The sequence below is a fragment of the Parambassis ranga genome, chromosome 1 (assembly GCF_900634625.1).
Source record: "Parambassis ranga chromosome 1, fParRan2.1, whole genome shotgun sequence".
Classification (NCBI taxonomy): Eukaryota; Metazoa; Chordata; class Actinopteri; family Ambassidae; genus Parambassis; species Parambassis ranga.
The window spans coordinates 760,479-780,125 of NC_041022.1; the positions used below are offsets into that span (position 1 = coordinate 760,479).

General features: G+C 41.5%; 2 protein-coding genes across 2 annotated transcripts; both read left to right on the forward strand.

Moving 5' to 3' along the window:
- The first annotated feature begins 11,014 nt into the window (after positions 1 to 11,014).
- hmx1 (H6 family homeobox 1) lies at positions 11,015 to 12,951 on the forward strand. The gene is made up of 2 exons (XM_028419801.1): positions 11,015 to 11,090; positions 12,329 to 12,951. Exons 1-2 carry the CDS (start codon positions 11,015 to 11,017, stop codon positions 12,949 to 12,951), a joined length of 699 nt encoding a protein of 232 aa, XP_028275602.1.
- Positions 12,952 to 14,353: 1,402 nt separating this feature from the next.
- On the forward strand, positions 14,354 to 15,379 carry hmx4 (H6 family homeobox 4). The gene is made up of 2 exons (XM_028414278.1): positions 14,354 to 14,671; positions 14,805 to 15,379. Exons 1-2 carry the CDS (start codon positions 14,449 to 14,451, stop codon positions 15,377 to 15,379), a joined length of 798 nt encoding a protein of 265 aa, XP_028270079.1. The 5' UTR covers positions 14,354 to 14,448.
- Positions 15,380 to 19,647: the final 4,268 nt, after the last annotated feature.

Genomic DNA, 19,647 nt, shown 5'->3' on the forward strand with positions numbered 1-19,647 from the left:
GTGGCTGTATTGCATCAAGGTAACTGTAACATAATGTCGTATTTCGGGCATATGCTCCTAGCATAAACATAACCTTGTGTCGTATCTGGTGAATATACTGTACGCCAAATGTGGCAGGTTTTTTGCGAGAACATAAAATATCATGCCTTGTGTGAGCACTACTATGTTTGCCAGGTACAGTATTGTAGAAAACATAATTGACTTTCCATGTAACATAGTTATAAAGACGTTAGGTGCCAGAAAGGTAATTTGAGCATTGAGACATCGTCATGGTGGTCCATTGTTCTGACACCATGACACAAAAGGATTTAAGCCCCAGTAGTTACTGAAAAAAGGATGAGGCTAGGTATTACACCCTGAGCTGGCAGATCCTGGGCGTTTTTAAAAGTTGTCAGCTCACTGCATGCTTCAAATGGCCGTCAATCCTCGAGCTTTTAAACCGGCAAAAACAGTCCAGTGACTCAGACCAGTGTCATTCTGCCCAGCAATACGAGCTTAAATCAGTGTTTTCTGTCACAGAAACATCATCACCACCACCTCACTCTCCCACCCATTTTCCATCTCTCCCTGGCCAAAGTATGCATTTGGTTTTCATCGGCAGTCATGCCTCACCTACCCACTAACACCCACGCTGTGGCTGCCTGCCCTGCACACCTGTTTCCCTCAGCCAGTCATCAGTTTTTCAGTATAGTCAGCTTTTGGTTCCATTACAGCTGGTTAATGCATTCATCCACATGCTTGCTGTCATTAGTATATAAGGAGCATTTAAATTGACAAATATGTCAAAATGATGGTCACTTCTAATGATCTTGACCATCGGCCAGTTTTCAAACTTGGTAAAAATGGGTGCTACACAAAGTGTTTTCTTTGCCCCTGCTCTCAGATAGGAGTCAATATTGGTTTAATTTACCAATCTATACTCATTTTAAAGCTAGCATTAGTAGATCAGAATCAGAATCAGAATCAGAAATACTTTATTGATCCCCGGGGGGAAAGATCATTATTGCCATCATTATTTTCAGTGAGTAACTAACTTCATTACCCAGTTACGTCCTCCAAGTAAGAACAATTCTGATTTAAAACAGCCCCTGTTGAAATTGAACTGCACTGCTGGCCGGGAACTGCTGAATCAAATCACAAGTAATTGCAGGCTAATGGGTTTTGGGTCATTTGTAGCAGGAATAATTTTAACCTCACGCATTATACATGAAGAGAAGGGAAAGGAAATATTACACCACAAAAATCAGAATCGAAGACAATCATGCAAGTAAGAAAGTTTGGGTAATCTCAGTGTTTCGGTAGTTTAACACAGTAAAGTCCATTCTGTGACAGTCGAATCTCAGCACGTCATGAAAAACATGATGCAACCTAATTTGACCATCTACAATAGTACACATACAGAGCTCCATCGAACATTTGCTCAATATAAAACAGTGATTTTCTCTGAGTGGTGCTCATGCCATTAGCCTTCCCAAACAGGTAACAAGGTAGAATGGTAGACAGAACCTTGGACAGTGAAACCCTTCAGGACAAACAGAAAAGCATTCCTGTTGCTATGACAACCAGTGAAAAGGATTCAGGAGGGGCAGCAGGTTTACTTTCAAGGCCCCGTTAGTTTGACTCTTATGCCACCTTATGGTCAGTAAACACATTCTGTTCATTAGAACGGAAGACGCTGTAAGAAGACATAGAATTAACATCACTATTAAGCCAAAGAGATTTTAAGCTGCTCACTATAATGTTAAAATGGCAGGAGTGGACAAATGGACATATGAACAGTAGTTCATAGTTTCTGAAAGTTTGAGTCCCTGAAAACAAAACATGCCTGGGATAATCATGACAGCAGAACATGAGTGATATCCAGGTAAAAAACTAAACAAAAATAGCCTGAGAAGAAATACTGGATCTGCATTTAAAAAAAGAGGAGGCCAGTGAAAACTTGTACTTTGGTGCCACCTAGTGATGGCTCTCTTTATATGCCAGCATGAAAAGGTGTGTGTGTGTGTGTGTACTGGCTCCAGTGGAGTTACAGTGAATGAATAGCATTCTTTGAATTTAACCAGTATATTTGCACATCATAGGGCCATGGCAGAAACTTGGAAGTTAACTTTGACTGCACAGGTTTTATTTGACCTGTGTGTGGATGTGTGTGCAAATGTTTTCTGACAGCGTAGGTCTTCACAAAGGGCAGCGACCTGTGGAGAGAGAGGAAACTCTGGCTTTATCCAATCATCAGTCAGAATACTCTGCAGTAGGCCTCCATGCATCTAATCATCTCTCTCACACACACAACACGATGCCCCTTCTTACTCTCAAAAATCAATTTTGTTCCAATAATAATTTGTAAAAAAAAAACAAGCGGTTGGAAGGTAAAATTCTTTGATAAAATACTAAAATTTTAAAACTACTAAATTAAACCATACTAAGAATCAGTTCATTTAAAGTGCATGGACTCTCAGAGTATCTTTTTCTATATAACACAAGGTCTCTTAATCAAGAGACGGTGTATCATACGGGATCCATTATTTTATCTATTGTTAACAAAACAGATAACTCTAATCTCTACAAAAAAGGCAGAATAGAAAAACTGTCCTCTCTTGTTTACTGTATTTTTTCCCTTAAACTTTGAAAAGAAAGAGAAAAAACATAACTACAGAACATAACATCAAAATATGAGTGTGAATGACAAAAGAGAAGAGTTTCTTTAAGTAATAATTAATAGCATCAAGTAGCACACAGTTTATTTTTGTACTCTTATTTTGGATTATAGTGACACTTATACTCTGTACTTAACTGCATTTAATGTGACTTGATACCTCTGGCACAAGAATTTCCTTCGGGATTAATAAAGTTTTATCTTATCTTATCTTATCTTATCTTATCTTATCTTATCTTATCTTATCTTATTTTATGCAAATATTTAACAAATCTGTTTTTAAAGTTTTCTTAAAAACAGATTGAGTTTGAGGTAAAATGCGGACATTTTTCCAGTGTTTGATGAAAAATGGGCTCATCAGTACCATCAGGATTATCAGTCATACAGAAAAAGTGCTGGATTTGATCTTCGTCTGAGCTGATGAGAACTGAATGTATGTAGTTAGTGTCCACCTACATTACTGCTGTTTTTATTAATCCTTCAGAAGAACAGATTCACTGCCAGCTCCGCCTCTTGATTCCAGTCTGCCGTCATTTATTATCTCCCTGATGATCCAACAACCCCATTAGGTTGCGATGGAGATTAGGGGCCTTGTCTGTTGCACCACTGTATTGTGTGCCCACATGGGTGACTTATCCCAGGAGGGGGAGGGTCAGATTAAGGTGATCCGTATTCACTAATTCATTGACAGCGCATTAAAGAGCCCAAACATGCCCCAACCCCTGCCAACTATGTATAGAGACTGTATACAGCAATCACTTTAGAGTGAGAGTCACTGAAAATAGGCCATTTCTCTGACGTGTGTGTGTGTGTGTGTGTGCGAGTTGCACGGTGGGTCAAGAAGACACACACACACACACACACACACAAGAAGTATAGTAGTAGAAGAAGGGCGGGGCTTCAAGGAGCGTTGCGTGACAAGACTGAAGAAAACAGAGTGCAGCCTGGCATCTAACTAACACACAAGTACACACACATGTGCACTCATATCCCCCATTCACACACACACACACACACTCGTGCATGCGGACAAGCAGGCTCTTTACTCTTTTATGTCGCTTCAGGTTAGGTTGACTGCCCTGCCTTTTCCACACTTTTAGCTGAACGGACTGCTTGCCCACCCCTTCCAGTTTCTCCTCTCCTCTTTCACTCCTCTGCTGTTTTTTTCTTTTTCGGTATGAGAGACTCTAAAATCACTTTTCTTTAACTTTTTCTGCATGTGAAGCTCAACATCTGGGCATCGAATACAGCACAAAAAGAGATAAAACAAATGACGCCTTCCTTTGTTGTTGTTCATCAGTAACTGCCATAGTAGGGACGCTTGCACCAAAAACTATAGATAGATAAATACTATAGGCCTATTGATCTCAAGGGGAAACTCAAATCTGCAGCATGCATAAAACGTGCAGTGCCACATAAACATATAGGACTCATAGCATTGCCTATAAAGTGCAAAATAAGTGACATGTATTAGATAAAAAGAGATGCCTCACAAAAGACAGATCACTTTAATCATTTTTGTCATCATGTTTTTTTACGGTTTATTTGTAGTTAAACCTTTATTTTTTCTCCATTGTGGGACAAATAAAGGGTTTCTTCATCTTAATTTTGGCAACTTTGTTTTTGTTTGTTTGTTTTTGATTGTGCTTGAGTTGAGTTTGGATTCATTTCTGTATGATTTGTTTTTGGCACAAAGGTAAAGACTGTTCTCAACACTAATGCTAAAACTGATTTAACACTGAGGTCGTACCAGCTGTTTGTACACGTTGACCAAAAAATAAACTCATTAACCATAACCTAAAAAAATGTATTTAGTGAGATGCTTGGTTTAATTTCCCGTTTTTGCTTCTTGTTATAAAATGTTTTGTGTTTTCACAACATTTTTTTAACTATATAATTATGCAGGGTTTTATAGGGTAATTTAACAACAATGGAAACTAGTTTGTTGATGTACTAATATACATTTTTTTACCCATTTTTTGCATGAAAGTTGGGACGGACACCTAACATCCAGTTTATGTTTGTTTTATCAAACATCAATCAGGAAAAACAAACAGGAACAACAGATAAATTATTTAAAAAAAATAAATGTACCATAAATATGAACTTTCACAGCCTGACAGAACAGAATAAATCAGGTATATGAGCTCCCGCCATCTTTAGAGCCAAATGAACCAGATTTACCTGCGTGTATGGAGTGACCACGTGACTGCACCTGAAGTTCTTTGACCTGCGCGCGGACGGTGTGACAGCCTGATCCTCCACCACCCTGATCCACCACCACCCTCATTCACTGAGCTCGAGTGGGGCCTGAAGGTCGCGCGCTCGACCTCGTCACCGCTTATACCCGCGTGCCCTCCTCTTCTTTCTCACGCGATCGTTTAATGTGATAGGAGCTCATCTGAGCATGGAGTGGGAGGTCAATGGTTAATAATAGCACTTTATTAGTAATTTTATTAATGTCGTGATTATTAATATTAGGCTGGAATGCACAAACTGCACAAACTGGATTCAACTCATGATTTTCTTTGAAGGATTATATTTTATTATTGTTATGGTGCAAATATAATGAGATTTGTAACTGTGGTCAATCGAATGTGGGGCTAATCTGTCAAAGTGATTATTGACTAACAAGAGGTTATTGTTATGTTTGTGTGCGTTAGTTTGTTGTTTTATTATGCGGATTACTTTAAAACCGCAACGTGATAGCTTGGTGAATGAAGCCCGTTCAAAGAGGGGCAAAACACCAAACACTGCGGCATTACACCGACTCTGGTCAACACCACATCATTTTAAACCACTGGGTTTTTTTTGTTTTTTTTTTTTAAAAAAGCCTGACACCTTTAACAAGCGCGTGTGTGCGTCCCTATAGTTTTTAATTAAATAATTAACAGAACTTTTAACATCAGAAACTCTAAATTACGAAGATGTTGGTCGTTGAAGGTCAAAGTTTAATTTCCCTTTATTCATTTCACCACTGAAGAATTTGTTTTTGCGCCAAATTCTGTGAATGAACACATTTTAATAGTCTGGTTCAAAAAGAGGCCACATGCCCAAAGCCCGGTTCCGCTTCGTTATTGAACGCGGCGCAGGTTCTTGGCTTCTTACGCACATGGATCTATTTTGCCATAAGCTTATTACAAGAGGTCAGCAAGTCCCCAAGCCACGTGTTTCCAACTATGGTAAGAAATCATGAAGAAATATTACACCTTTGAGGGCACTGATGTGTCCATCTCAAATCCATCGCCAGAGAGTTCGTGTTCTCCAGTGAGGGGATTTTACGCACTGTATTATAAACTTGAAGTAACCGCGCACACTTTGAGGCATTCATACAAAACAGTTACTGGTAACTTTAAATTTTCTCTGACCTTTGGATGTTTAACCTGTGTATCTTCGTATTTGTCGTTTACTCTATTGACCCACCTGACTTTCTGACATGTTCCTGTACTCGACGCTTCTCACTTATTCTTTTCAAGGACCAGGGACTTTCAAGGACTTTTCTCCAGCAGGCTTGGATTGGAGCAGAGGGGCGGCCGAGGAGAAAAGGTCCCCGCTTTTCAGCCCCTTTGTACTGCGCTGACAAGCCCGTCCTGACAGGGGTTAACGTACCGTGAAGAGGTTAAACAAACGGACATTCCCGTTAGAAATCCTCCAGACACATAAGGCCTTACAAGTCGACAAATTGGTAGAGGTGGTCTCGAGGTTTAACGGGAGATGTGAGTTAAACTTGCCTGATTCATTCTGAAGATTAACCACATTTGAGTGATTTTTTAGAAACATATTTAAACAAAATATATAACTACATTTTATAATAAATATTCAAATCTAAGTCTAATATTGACAGAAAAACATCAGAAAAATTAATCCCATTTTTTGTGTTATGATTCATAAAAGTAGCCCTTTATGTTTATTACCAGGTTTTATGGGTAGATCCATTTGTCTGTGACCTTCCAGTGTTAGAAATGATGTGGATCAGTTTGGTGCGACGCTGCAAAAGCAGAAGAATAAATTCCTTATAACACAAATCAGAAATATTCAAATTTCCCTCCTATAAAACATTTGGATACGACTGAATGTGATGTTCTTATGCTGTGAACCCTTCTCTTTGTAAAATAAGAGGCCTGTTTGACTTGAGATAACAACGTCTTAAAACACATCATCAACACTTATACAACATAATACAGTAATACAACATGATTATGGTCTTATTATATAAAACAAACTGTGTTTTTTTAGGAGTGGCCCATTGACACAAATGCATGAGGTAGAATGATCAAGAAACGGGGTTACAGCAGGCTTTAACTGCAGTCTTAATCATGAAAGAGAGAAACACGCACAGATGTGAAAAAACTGCAAACATTTCTCAATGGAAGTAGAAAAAAAGCTTCTTCTTTTGATGTAAAAAAAACTAATAAGGTTTATCTTAAGAAGGAAAACAATGCGCCCAGTGAGTAAAAATCTCTTGTTGTTCTGCTTCTGGATACAATGTGCTGACTTCAAATTCCAGTACAATGAGAGTGGGTGTAAAAATCTCAAAATCATTTAAAGTCCTTTGAGTTGAAAATCTCTTCCAAGCATGCTGATATGGAGCTAAAACTGCCTCGCTAAGGTCTGGCATTCAGAGCCTATAGGCTGTTGACTTGCACTGAGAGGCAAGAGAACGACAGAGATTATGGGCAATTAAAGCCCACTTTATGCTGGTCTGCTGGCGTCACACAGTCTGGCCAAGAATGCTCACCTCGGCTAATATCAATGAGAACAAACTCTGCAGCATCAACTTATTATGTACAGTTAATTATTAATGCCAGAGCTAGCACAGCCGGGCTTAGCTGGATTGCCAGTTAGGGAAAGTAGGTATGCAATGGGATTGTGTTGGAATGGGAGTGAAGAGTGTAAGGGGTCTGGTAAGACTGTAAGCGGGCAGAAGAGAGGAAAAGGAGTCTTTAATGTCAAATAGGCTAAGGTGTTAAATATTTCGAAGGGGCAGAATTTACTTTATTGTGGTAAAAGGGAAATAAATCATCCTTCTAAATTAGTGCTAACTTGGCATCTAACATTGTGACACATCCATCGTGCAGGCACCTTTTTATAGTACCTTTCAAATTAGAAAGCAGCGATGCAGTTGTTGCGATCCCTGTTCTGATGATGCATGACATGTTAATGTACTGTATGTCTGTCCCAAAGGTGCATTGCACTCTCTTTACCATTGGAGGGCCCCACACAATCCAAAGAAAACATCTGTACGAATGGCAAAACTCTCAGGGACTCGGTTTGATAAACTTTGTGCTACAATTCCTTCCCTAAAAAAAATACAAAATAAATATGCTTTAATGGAGTGTTTTCATGTTTATACACACATCAACTTAAACTAAAGTCAGATGAGGTCACTATACTTCACCGAGTCACTATAAAGGCATCACAATGTAACAGAGCTGTGAAATGCCCCAAAGCAGATACTGCACATGCTGTGCCGTCTCTGCCTGGCTGTCCCACGGCCTCCAATATAAATGAACTAGGTCAAACTGTCTCCATTTACATTGACCCTCTATTGAGAGCGGTAGACTGCAGAGCCATTAAAATCACACTTGAAGGACTGATAGCTGTTACAAAGTCAGACCTGTAATTTTGAATAGAAAACAGGCGACGGCTGAGCAAATATATCTGGTTAATAATAAATATGTATATATAGATCTCTGATGAGTAAAAATAGAAGTACACGGGCCAAAAGAAATGACAGGACAAAGTTTTGACTGCTCTTGTGTAATATTTACAGACCATATGATGTATGTTTTGCACAGTCAATTGCCTTTTTTAAACACCACCACCCAATTTAGCCTCAGTGCCATCTCACAGAAGACTGGACGTGTGTTCTCTTGGATAATAATAACACAAACTGTAACAGCGCTTCACCGCTTGCAGCCCTGGCAGCACCGAAGGCTGGAAAACACTCACAGCCGCCAACTGGAGAAACATGCTCAATTTGATGCAGCTGTCTCTCGGAGCACATGCTGATGATATGATTTTGTGGTAAAACTGCATTTCAGAGTTGCGGTGGAGTGGGAGGGGGGGTAGTGGCCATGGAGTAGGCCCGGCTATGCCTTATGAAGCAAAGGGCACGCCAGGTCGGATAAAGATCAGAAGATGATGAGAGAGAGAAAGAAAGGAGAGATGAGAGTGAGAGAGAGCGAGAAGTTAGACAGAGGGGCCTAGAGGTCTGCTGTCGGGCCCCAGAGCAGGGGTGCGAGCTGTGGTGCCACATCGTTCAGACGGTGTGGTGTACACAGAGAAACTCGATCTAATGCGGGCTTTGACACACACACAGACACATCATTTTTTATAGAAACACCATCAAAGTGCTGCATAAAAAAATGTGCCTGCATAAGGTTTATATTGGAAGAGGTGAAAATGAATGTGAATTCATGTAAACATGATGGTGACGAGTGATCGGATGACATAACAGTCATGAGAGTTGCCCACTTTCCATCAAGAATTCACAACTTATGGCTGCTGACACACTGTTTATATACCTGAATGAGAAGCTTTTATATAAAGGCCTTCACAGTGATGTGGTACAAGACGCAGGAGAAAACTCTTATATAGCACAAAACACCATCTAAACAAACACTGCTTATTTAAAAATGAATCATTCAACATATGACTCTGTGTGTTTTGTAATGCTGAACTTACTTGACCCATCTATATTCATTGTTTTTGTTTCAGAAATGAAAAGAAAAATGTAAATAAACTATGAACTCCTTTGCTGGGTGTCAGACAATCAACAGGAAGTTAATGCAGGCCCCATGGGGAAGACAACAACCCTAAACTGATTATTAGCTCTTTTTATTGAGCTCAATATTATAAGACAGGTGCAAGACTCAGCTCTTCAGCACAGGGGTCATGTTACTGTTGTCTGCGCTGAGTGTTGGGCTGAAGAGCAGCATTACCGCTGATCCTCTGTCAAAGGGTAAGCCTAGCCTTGGGGGGGAGAGACACAGAGAGAGAGTGAGAGAGAATCGGGCTGGAGTTAAAGGTCAGCGCCGCTGACTCCATTGAGGGAAATAAAAGCTCAAATGTCTTGCCATTTCCACGAAAAGGGTAAAGACGGCCGTCAGCACTCATTTAAATGTTGGGGATGATCTAATAGCGATAAGCTTATCTTAACCTGCAAAGTGAATACTTAGAGGAAACGTATAGAAACTTCCAGTGAAGGGTTTGTACAGTGATACCTGCATGAAGAGAATTCACACATGAGCTGGGAGAGCGACCTATAGGAAATAAATGATGATGCCTTGAGTGGAATTTCCCGGCGAATCAGAGCATGACGCTCAAAACAAATACTAATTTAGCCTTAGACTTAAATCCCTGCATCAAGCATAAAATCGAAGAAGCTTCCGTTTATAGAGGCAAATACACACGCATTAACATAAAGGAGGATACGTATGGTTTGGCCTAATTGAATCAAGAAGCGCATGTATCTATAGAAGACAGGGCTTATTAAAAGGTTTGAGCCATTACGCAAAGTTTGGATAACCTTTGACAGCAGCCAATTCCAAGGCTTAGTGGCCATTTCGCATGGTTCAGTGAGCACGTACGTTTAAAAATGATAAGTAGACGAAGCACAAGATTGTTTCGGGTTTGTATTATATTGTATTTAGAGTGACATACATGTGAACGTTGCACGTTTTGAGCCATCGAACCCTTTTCCAAATGTATCCAAATGGGCCTTACAGGCCTCTTCATTTATTTTTATAATACCAACAACCTTTTTATTTATTTTTATTTTTTTGCTAAAAGGATATAGAGCACCACTGCTACCAAGGCTCACTCATACATGTGACAGGCTCATGCTGTCATCCTCTGCCCTGGCGGATCTTTGGATTTTGATTTGCACGCTAATTGACCCAAATAAAGAGCCCTGTACCATTAACAGAGGTTTTCTCGTGTTTGCGTGGCCTCGAGGGGATGGGCCTGCACGTGAACACACACACACACACACACACACACTGGCGCGCAGCAGCAGCAGCAGCGGCGGCGGCGGCGGCTGACGCATGAGACGGTAATTCTCTTTTCCTTGGAAAACCCCATTTGCTATTGTGCTCGTCCAATCGCTGGATGCCCTCGGCTCATTAATCGTTTGACTTGACGTCTCACTGTACTGCTGCTTCCACCTCTCCGTCTCCCTCCTCTCTCCCGCTGGCACCGAGGATCCCCCGTCTCGGCCATGACTCCTACAGTCCGACCACAGCTCAAAAGCAGCATCGCCTGAAATGACTGTTTGGACTTTGGATCGAACTAACGCAGGACAAAGAGTGAATGTGCTGTCTTTTTCGCGCAGTAGCACAGTGACATCAGGAAAACATGCAGGAGAAGCTAGCGGACAATCGGACTCCCACCTCCTCGAGGGCGTCCTCGTTTTTTATCGAGAATCTCCTGGGTAAGGGACGGGATGCGCACAAATCAATGCCGGACAGCAGTGGAGGGGACACTGGCGCAGACACGGTCTCCACGGAAATGTGCATAAACTCACACCACTTGGACACGAGCGCTCCGGTGCCCTGTGGCTCCAGCTCCACGGCCGGGTCTTCATACAGAGACTCGCCGTTGCAGTGCTGCCGTGGCAGAACTTTGGAAACACCACAGAGTGAGTACAGAGGAGCTTTTACGCGTTATTACTCTGAGGTGCAAGACGCTTCAGCCCGTGTAGCATGCGTCGATACTCTGCCAGTGCCCCAACAGTTATATGGAGCAGTGGCAAAATGCGTTTACCCTGTTTTAAATGGCATCTAATAAGTAAACATTCAAGTAAAAGCAGCTCTGCAGTGGATGAATATTGCGTCCTGTGTATGTTAGATCTTGGATTAGATTTTGGATTACCATTCCCTGCGGCTCGTTCGGTTGTTTCTGAATTATTACAGAACGCAGCTATGTCTATGATTGTTTGTTATTTAAATAAAACCAACAACCTCAGAGGGTGACTCGAGGATGTCCAGCTCTCCCTCTTGTAAGTTTACCGAGCTTCTCAAACTTGAAAGTCCGACGTTCGCTTGAATTGTAATGCGCTTTAACAATTGGCAAATGTTTTATGTAACAGAAGCTGCATCAAGCTGTAAAACACATGTCTGAGTACCGTCCGCGAAATCCATCCTCTTCCAGAGAATATTTCATGAACACGGCTTAAAGATCATGTACATTGGGGATTACGCATAAAAGGCTCAGAATACAAACCAAAACAGAACCGAGGTAACACAGGACGTGAACATGACGCTTTTACGCACATACAGTGCCATCTGTGGCACTCTCACACGGAGTCAAGTCAACACACAGTGCCCCTCCCTTTTGGATGAGCAGTCAGAAACTTTTGTACACTTGTACACTTCTAATGTCAGCGTCTCCTTAGTCATATGTGGTGGAGGTGCCCGGTTAAAGCTCACACACCAGTACACCACAGCAGTGTTTTCTATTTGACTCTTGTCGGGTAAGAAGCAGCAGCCTCATTTGATGGTGTTATGCAATCCCTCTCTTCGCCTATTCACGTCCCAACCTAACAGCAGCTTATTTAAAGAAAGAAAGAAAAAGAACCTAACACATTCCCTGCGTCCTGCAGTGGATTATTTTAGGCTACTGCGGGAAGCAGAGAATTAATATTTATCTATTGTTTTTCCTGCCTTTAAGGTCCAAGGGACCATACAGGTTCAGAGGATCCCTGCTGCTCAATGTCAACCAGTGACAGGGGCTCACCCGCCGTGTCTGAGCCAGGAACAGAGGGCAGCGACGAAACCGACAGAAAAACGGGCGACAGTAACCTCACAGATGACAACGAGGACGTACAGAACGCCTATGACGCACGGTCAGAGCAAGACGCATCATCTGACCACAGCGCCACCAGGAAGAAGAAGACCCGGACCGTGTTCAGCCGCAGTCAGGTGTTTCAGCTGGAGTCCACTTTTGATGTGAAGCGGTATCTGAGCAGCTCTGAGAGAGCAGGGTTGGCAGCGTCTCTGCACCTGACAGAGACTCAGGTTAAAATCTGGTTTCAGAACCGGAGGAATAAGTGGAAAAGACAGCTGGCGGCGGATCTGGAGGCTGCACATATTCCCAACTCGACCCAGCGGATTGTCAGGGTCCCCATCCTGTATCACGAGGGACCCACACCGACTGCAGCACTGAGCTTCAACTTAAACGGACATCCAGTTTCCCCACCTGTAGCGGGCTTCTCCAGCTCCATCAACTACCCTCTGTCATCATTTGCTCACTCTATGAGCATGTTAAGATCGCAAATGACCGGCCTGGTGTGAACACTGTTCCAAGACTGATAAATGAGCCTGTTACTGACATGAATATACAACCTGCTTATATCAACTGTGCAATAACCCACCATACCGCAGAAAAATGCTGCCTGCATCCAAAGATACGAGCCGCAAAGTCCATGATTATAACAAAGTAATGAATTATCTTTATATTTCTGTTCAGAAGTCTCGACAAGAGTAGTGCTCTTGACACAGTATAAACTATAATACCCGTCAAGCATGGCAAGGCCAAGAGTAATTAAGGCCGAGCTGTTTGTGTACTGTATGTTTGAATACACACATATTTTTGCAAACTTTTATATTTAAAGTCACTGAGTTATTTCCAACTTTGTCACTTTTTCACATAATAGCAAAATAAATAAATGAATCAAGCACAAAACGGTTATTTGTTGATTATTCACATGATGCGTGAGTGTGTGTGTTTACCGGAAATGCTCAATTTAAACTTTATTTATTTAAAAGTTCGTTATTTAAAGTTTTATTTTCAGATAGGCTTGTAATCTTTTGAGTGCATTTTTAAAGCAGTTTGATGGCAGCTATAGAAACAAATGGCAGTTTGTTAGAATGTTGTGTTTTTGCACATTTCGGGATAACCTTATGAAAACCATAATTTAAAACCTTATGTATATCGATAGGATATATTTCAAACCAAGAAAACGTAAATATCTAAAATGTAAGATACAATTATAAAGTGTAATTTATACAAACTTGCATAAACAGCTTTGACCTTTTTTATTAAGATTTTGCAACTTTAAAATATAAAAAACGCAGGTACATGCACTGTACTATGGAGAACAAACTGCAACATGGTATAAAGACACTTATATTTCTTGGTTATTTAGGCAGCTGTCGTTTCCCTGTGTTTTCTTTTTTTTACGGTCCCTATAAAATGGCAAAAAAAATACAAAGGTTTCACATTTACACACATACTCCAATCCCAACAACAGTAAGCCACTCTGCTGAAAACAACTTTATGTTCGGAGCTCCGAAATCCGAGTCGAATTCAGCATACTGTAACTTCGCTGTGCAAGAAAAACAGAATAAAAACCACATCAATTACGCACGGTGTCACACTCCACATATTGTTTACAGTGTGAAATGACACTGAAATTAAATCATTCTTTTATTATCCTCGGGGACCGCTCTGAAACTCTGGACATCGCTTTTCTGTCCCGCAGACGTATGAGGGGAGAGGGAGGGCACCACAACACCCTCCAACCCTCCCCCGTCTCCTCCTTTTCCTCCGCTGTTATTGGTCCGCACTCCACATTCCCTCGGACCAATCAGCGAGGACAAAGTGCTCCATCCGGTGTGTAGTAGCAGGCAGGCACAGCACAGGCTGCTCAGCAGTGTCTGCTCAGTGGCTGCTGCTATGGTGCGAGGAGTGTTGAGAGGTGAGTGGTGAGATTCAGCGTCCCGGCTTCAGAGTTTGAGGGCGAGTAGAGACGAGGAAGTAAACACTAGAAGACCAACGCATTGGGGAATATGAACAAAGTAGAAGCTCCATGTCGTCCCACCGCCTCTCTGAAATTCACTATTGACAACATCCTCAACCTCAAGACAAGCGGGAGAGACTGTGACAGCTGTCACTCCTCCGGACTGCAGGATGATTTGGCCACAGCGATGCGTAAAACTGGTTTTCAGAACCACCACGAGGAGAAAGGAACCCAGCAGAGACACGACCCGGGCGCCAGGCTTAACGAAAGTGGTAAGAAGGTTTTGGTGATAATAGCGCTGCGTTGTGTTACCATTACGCACAAATTACACACGATGATGTCACAGTTTTAGGTCAAAGCACGACATCATTTCGAACCAGGGTTAACGAAGTGTGTGTTTTTTAGAGTTGATCACAGACTGCAGCGGAGCGACGGAATCAGTCATCATCAGCCGCGGAAACCAGAGGAAGGCGGCGGAGACGCGCTTCGAGAGTGGGGACAGCAGTTGCGACGACAGCAGCTCCACCACCGCAGCTACGGACCCCCATAAAGGAGGAAGCCCGGCCAAAAAGAGTAAAATGATAACGAAAAAGAAAACACGCACTATTTTTTCCAAGAGACAGATTTTCCAGTTGGAGTCTACCTTCGACATGAAACGGTATCTGAGCAGCGCGGAGCGCGCTTGCCTCGCCAGCTCCCTGCAGCTCACGGAGACCCAGGTGAAAATATGGTTTCAGAACCGTAGGAATAAATTGAAACGACAAATCTCGACTGAAATCGACGGACCAGTAAGCGATTTCCCCGAGACTGGAAAGCCTGTGGTGGTGGGGCAGCTCCCGGCTTTGTACAAAGAGAGCAACCTGCTGGGGAGATGCCTGCTCCCCATGCCCCTGCCCGTGGTGTACCCGGGGAGTAGCACGCCTTACCTCTGCTTCTCAAACGCCAGCAAGTACTTCAGCCTGTATGATGGGGACGTATGATGGTTTTCATAACTACACGCGTGAAAGGGACACTTTCTGGTGGTCTGTTGCCAAGTTTGAAGCATTTAAGGTGTTTAGACGGTGGGGTCGGTCCTGCGGCCTTAACTCCGTATGACGACTGCAAGTACCAGGCCAGAGGAGCGGGTACATATCACACAGACATACACGGATTAGGTATTATTTATTTTTTAGTCAAGGTATGGGTTTTGTATAGGCCTGACACTGAACCTATTGCTACACATAACTGTTTATAGTGAATAGCAGGCGCTAATGATAGCCCGACAGAGGCCTAAAACATCTTCAGATTTATATTGTTTACATTATTATTATTATTATTATTATTATTAACAGCATTTCCAGCAGCCTACGCCACCAAAGAAATTACTATAGCCTAATTATTTGCATGCATTTCCTGTATCATAATGAATTTTGAATTAATGAAATTATCTATGTATTTAAATGAATGTAATTAACAGTTTATTCAGTTTTACGCATGTGTTTTTTTCTGAGTATCTTACTATTTTTACTTTATTCCACGTTTGCCTATAGGCTCTTTACACCTTTTACTGAAACTGTAATTAAATATCTTCATTCAAGAACTATTTTACCGAATTGTTTCACTATAAGGACAGCTTTGTGTTCCAGGTTTATTATGACATAACACTATAAACCTTTGTAGTCAGATTACACATTTGTATTTTTAGCAAAAAAGTTCTACATGGACTTTGTTTGTAGTTAGTTAATAGTTAAAGCAGAAGAACCCTAACATGTAAACTCTTAAATGGCAGTGCTTGCTAATGTAACAGGGTAAATCTACTTGTAGGATCATTTTTTTTTCGTGGTTTCGGTTTCTTCAAGTACAAACACACAGTTTATACAATTGGTATAAAATATGCATAAGTTCTGCAAAGCTTAAAAAAAATAATTTCTACGAGACAAATCATCAGGAGCCCTACTGTGAGATGCTACATACTGCATAATAAAATCAGTATATTTTAAAAAAAATTACATTTCCATTCTATATTTGAAAACATAAAGTACATGTTGGTAAATTAATACTGTTTAACTTCTATTGTAAAACTTCCAAAAGGACCACCTCATGACCTGCATGAGGACTAGTATGAACAGACCCATGAGATGAATTTTCTACCTAGCTGAGAAACTAAAGGAAACCTTGTGGTTAATGAGGCTGACTAAGGACTTTACCCTTCCTGATGTTAGAAACTGTCCCTAAAACTCTGCTTCCATACAGTGTTCACTCTTCTGTCATAGCTAATATAGCCTCAGTATAATTTGACTTGTATGCAAAGCTGTGCAACCACTCCGGTGAAGGCAAGCCAAGGCTCATTCCTTACGAGCGAGTCAGTCACATTACCATTACAGTATTTGGGATTATGCTTTGATACATGAATTAATGCAGCACAGTAAACCTCAAAAACTGAAAATAGAGCCATCTGCTCTCTAGTTTTCCTGTTTCTTTGATAATGTCTTAGCTGTCACATCAGATGTTTTGTGTAAAGTTATGTATAATTTAGTCAGGGGAGAGGAGGAATAAAAGAGGAAAGTAACCAGCAATAAGATATGAATATGTAATCTGTTCAAGTCCATTATCGCTCAGATCAGTCTCAATATTTTTATGTCATTGCTGATATAACATGCATCTTAAAGGCTTTTATTTCTAAACGTTATGACAGGACTCTAAAAGGAAAAACATTAAAATATTTCATAACATGTTCTATGGTGTTTGGACTCACTGGACTCAAACCACTGACAGAACTCCACTGTGTAAAGCTGTGATGTGGAACATCTCACTGATGCCTGCGGAGTCTCAGCTTCCATGTGCCCTCAACAGGCACTTTGAACCAAAACTCCCAGTTTTCCTCCCACTCCAAAAAATGCACTTCCTACATTGACTCAGAGTCAGGTGACCCCAACAGTCCTGCCTTTTGACCCCCTGCGGTGCACCTGACATTTAAAATAAAATGCAACTAAAGGAACATAATTTTAAACATGAACAGACAGAAGCCCGGACACTGTGTGTTCATTATTGATCCTGTGTCAAAAAATACAAAAAAAATCTCACAGGCATCCAGTGCCATCATTATGTGTGTGTGTAGTCGCCGAAGAAAAGAGGCCTGTTATGTCCGGCAGGCTGTCTCGTGTTTCAGAGCTGCTAGAGAGTCGCACCGCTGCTCAGTACCCACAATCCCCAGCGGCAACCTTTTCAGACATGACGGCAGACATTCAAGAAATGAGGTACGGTCTGATTGTGTATTATTAACATATTAGTCAGAGGAGATCAACAATCTTGTAAACACCTATGTGTATATTTTATTTTATTATCCATTTATTGTGCTTCACGTAGTGCATAACTGTACTAATTTACCTCAAAGGCTGCAGTAAGAAGTGCTAATTGCTTCAACCACTGTGCTCTTTTCATTTTGTCACTCCATCCTCCACTCCCATTCTTACCAAGCTTCCCTCTCGCCTCTTGCCTTGTCATAGCTCATCACAGTAATCTGTGCAATGAAGCCCGACTGTGCGATTATGACTGAATGAGAGGGACTGAGGAGGAGAGTGTGTAACAGAGGGAGAGAGAAGTAGAGTGCTCAGGACCAGTTGATGAGAGTGTGTTTGTGTTGGAAAAACTACGATCACGTTTGTGTTTCTCCATGGGTCTGTGCCTCTCTATAGATGAGGTCTGGTTGGTCAAGAGCAAGGAAGTGCTGTTCCTGTTGGGTGGAGAGCAGCTCCAAGTATGTGTGTGTGTGTGTGGCTGTGTAAAACTCTCTGGCAGCTCCTTTCTGCATGACTAAGTGGGGGCCCCTTTCCCAGCTTGCCCAATACTTTAACCTCTGCTGACCTCTCCCTGTCATCTGACAAAGGTCAACGGCCAAAATGATGGGAGAGATCGTCACTGAACATATTTCTGTGACACAGAAGCACTAAAAAGACCAAAAGATTTCACATGGGTGATTTTCTATGGATGCTCCACAGGCCAATGGGTTATGTACAGTACAGGTCACAATCAGGTGTCGATATGCATCATTTCAACAATGACTTGTTCTAAAACAAGAGTCAAAGCAATGTGTGTAATGTAAATGTGTGCACTCTAGGGGTTGTCAGCACTGTATGGATTCCCCGGGTGTCCCACTGCAGGGCAACCTGAGACCAAAAAGACATGAAGGCACATCGTCAAGTAAACAACAAGGCTATTAGTTAGAGGAGGAAACCTGAGACACAAGGTCTGTGTATGTGTCACACTTAAGGACTGTTTGATGGCCTATTGATCTGCTTACTTAGACCCCACCACCCTCCCACCGCCTCCACAATGCAAATTGCTCGAGGAAATTGAAATATGCCAGCGGGGATGAAATCAGATAAAAGCAAGTGATACAGAGATAAGGAGGTGAGATAGGAGATAGGAGATGATGAGACCAAACTGGACGACGTTCTGAAATTAATTGGAAGGTGAGCTCAGCAGGTGTAAAAATACATTTAAATTAATTTTACAGAACTGGGCCAAAACTTGCATTCATATGTTTTGACTTCATATTGTGAAATTGTGACCTGCATCATTCGGTTAGCTGCACTGCAATATTATCAGATTTACACAGATTTACAGTAAGGCTGAGGCAACAAAAACACTTGGTTGAAATACAACCTTTCACTTTGCAACCATGGGAGATCTATGCTTGAGTCTGAAGGTTTGTAATTCATACCATGAGCCTTTATTAGGATATTATAATGTTTTATAAAGGGACAAATATAGTGTTTCTGTCACTAGGGCTGAATATTTATCTCAGGAAAATACGGTATGCAAACATGCACTTGTGGCTGGGCTTATGCAGTTAAACAAAACTGGTTAAGGTTGGCATTAAATTTTAGCAGGGCAACTGGATTTGTAAAGTTTCCTGAAGACATTTTGCTCTCCTCTGAGCAGCTTTATCTGAGTACAACTTCTTCAAGAAGCTCTACAAGTCCAGTCGCCTCGCTTGAAGCTCAATGACCTGCAGGACTGAGAACTTTTATCAACATCAGACATAAACACAGGGTGAGGTTCTGGGTGAGCTGCCTGTCATTCTGCATGAAACAATGCAAAAACATATCAATATTTTATTCATTGTAGTGTGAGAATTTCACATGAGAATTTATGGACAGAACTGTTTGGTATTTAATCATAAACAAAAACTTAAAATCAAGGCTTGAGCGTATTTTCTGCAGCATAATGAGAAATTCATGGAGTTTCAGGCATCGCAATGTGTGTT

Coding starts and splice junctions, on each gene's coding strand:
- hmx1 (XM_028419801.1), top strand. CDS start 11,015: ATGCAGGAGAAGCTAGCGGACAATCGGACTCCCACCTCCTCGAGGGCG. Junction 11,091..12,328: donor TTTTATCGAGAATCTCCTGG/GTAAGGGACGGG, acceptor CCTGCCTTTAAG/GTCCAAGGGACCATACAGGT.
- hmx4 (XM_028414278.1), top strand. CDS start 14,449: ATGAACAAAGTAGAAGCTCCATGTCGTCCCACCGCCTCTCTGAAATTC. Junction 14,672..14,804: donor CGCCAGGCTTAACGAAAGTG/GTAAGAAGGTTT, acceptor TGTGTTTTTTAG/AGTTGATCACAGACTGCAGC.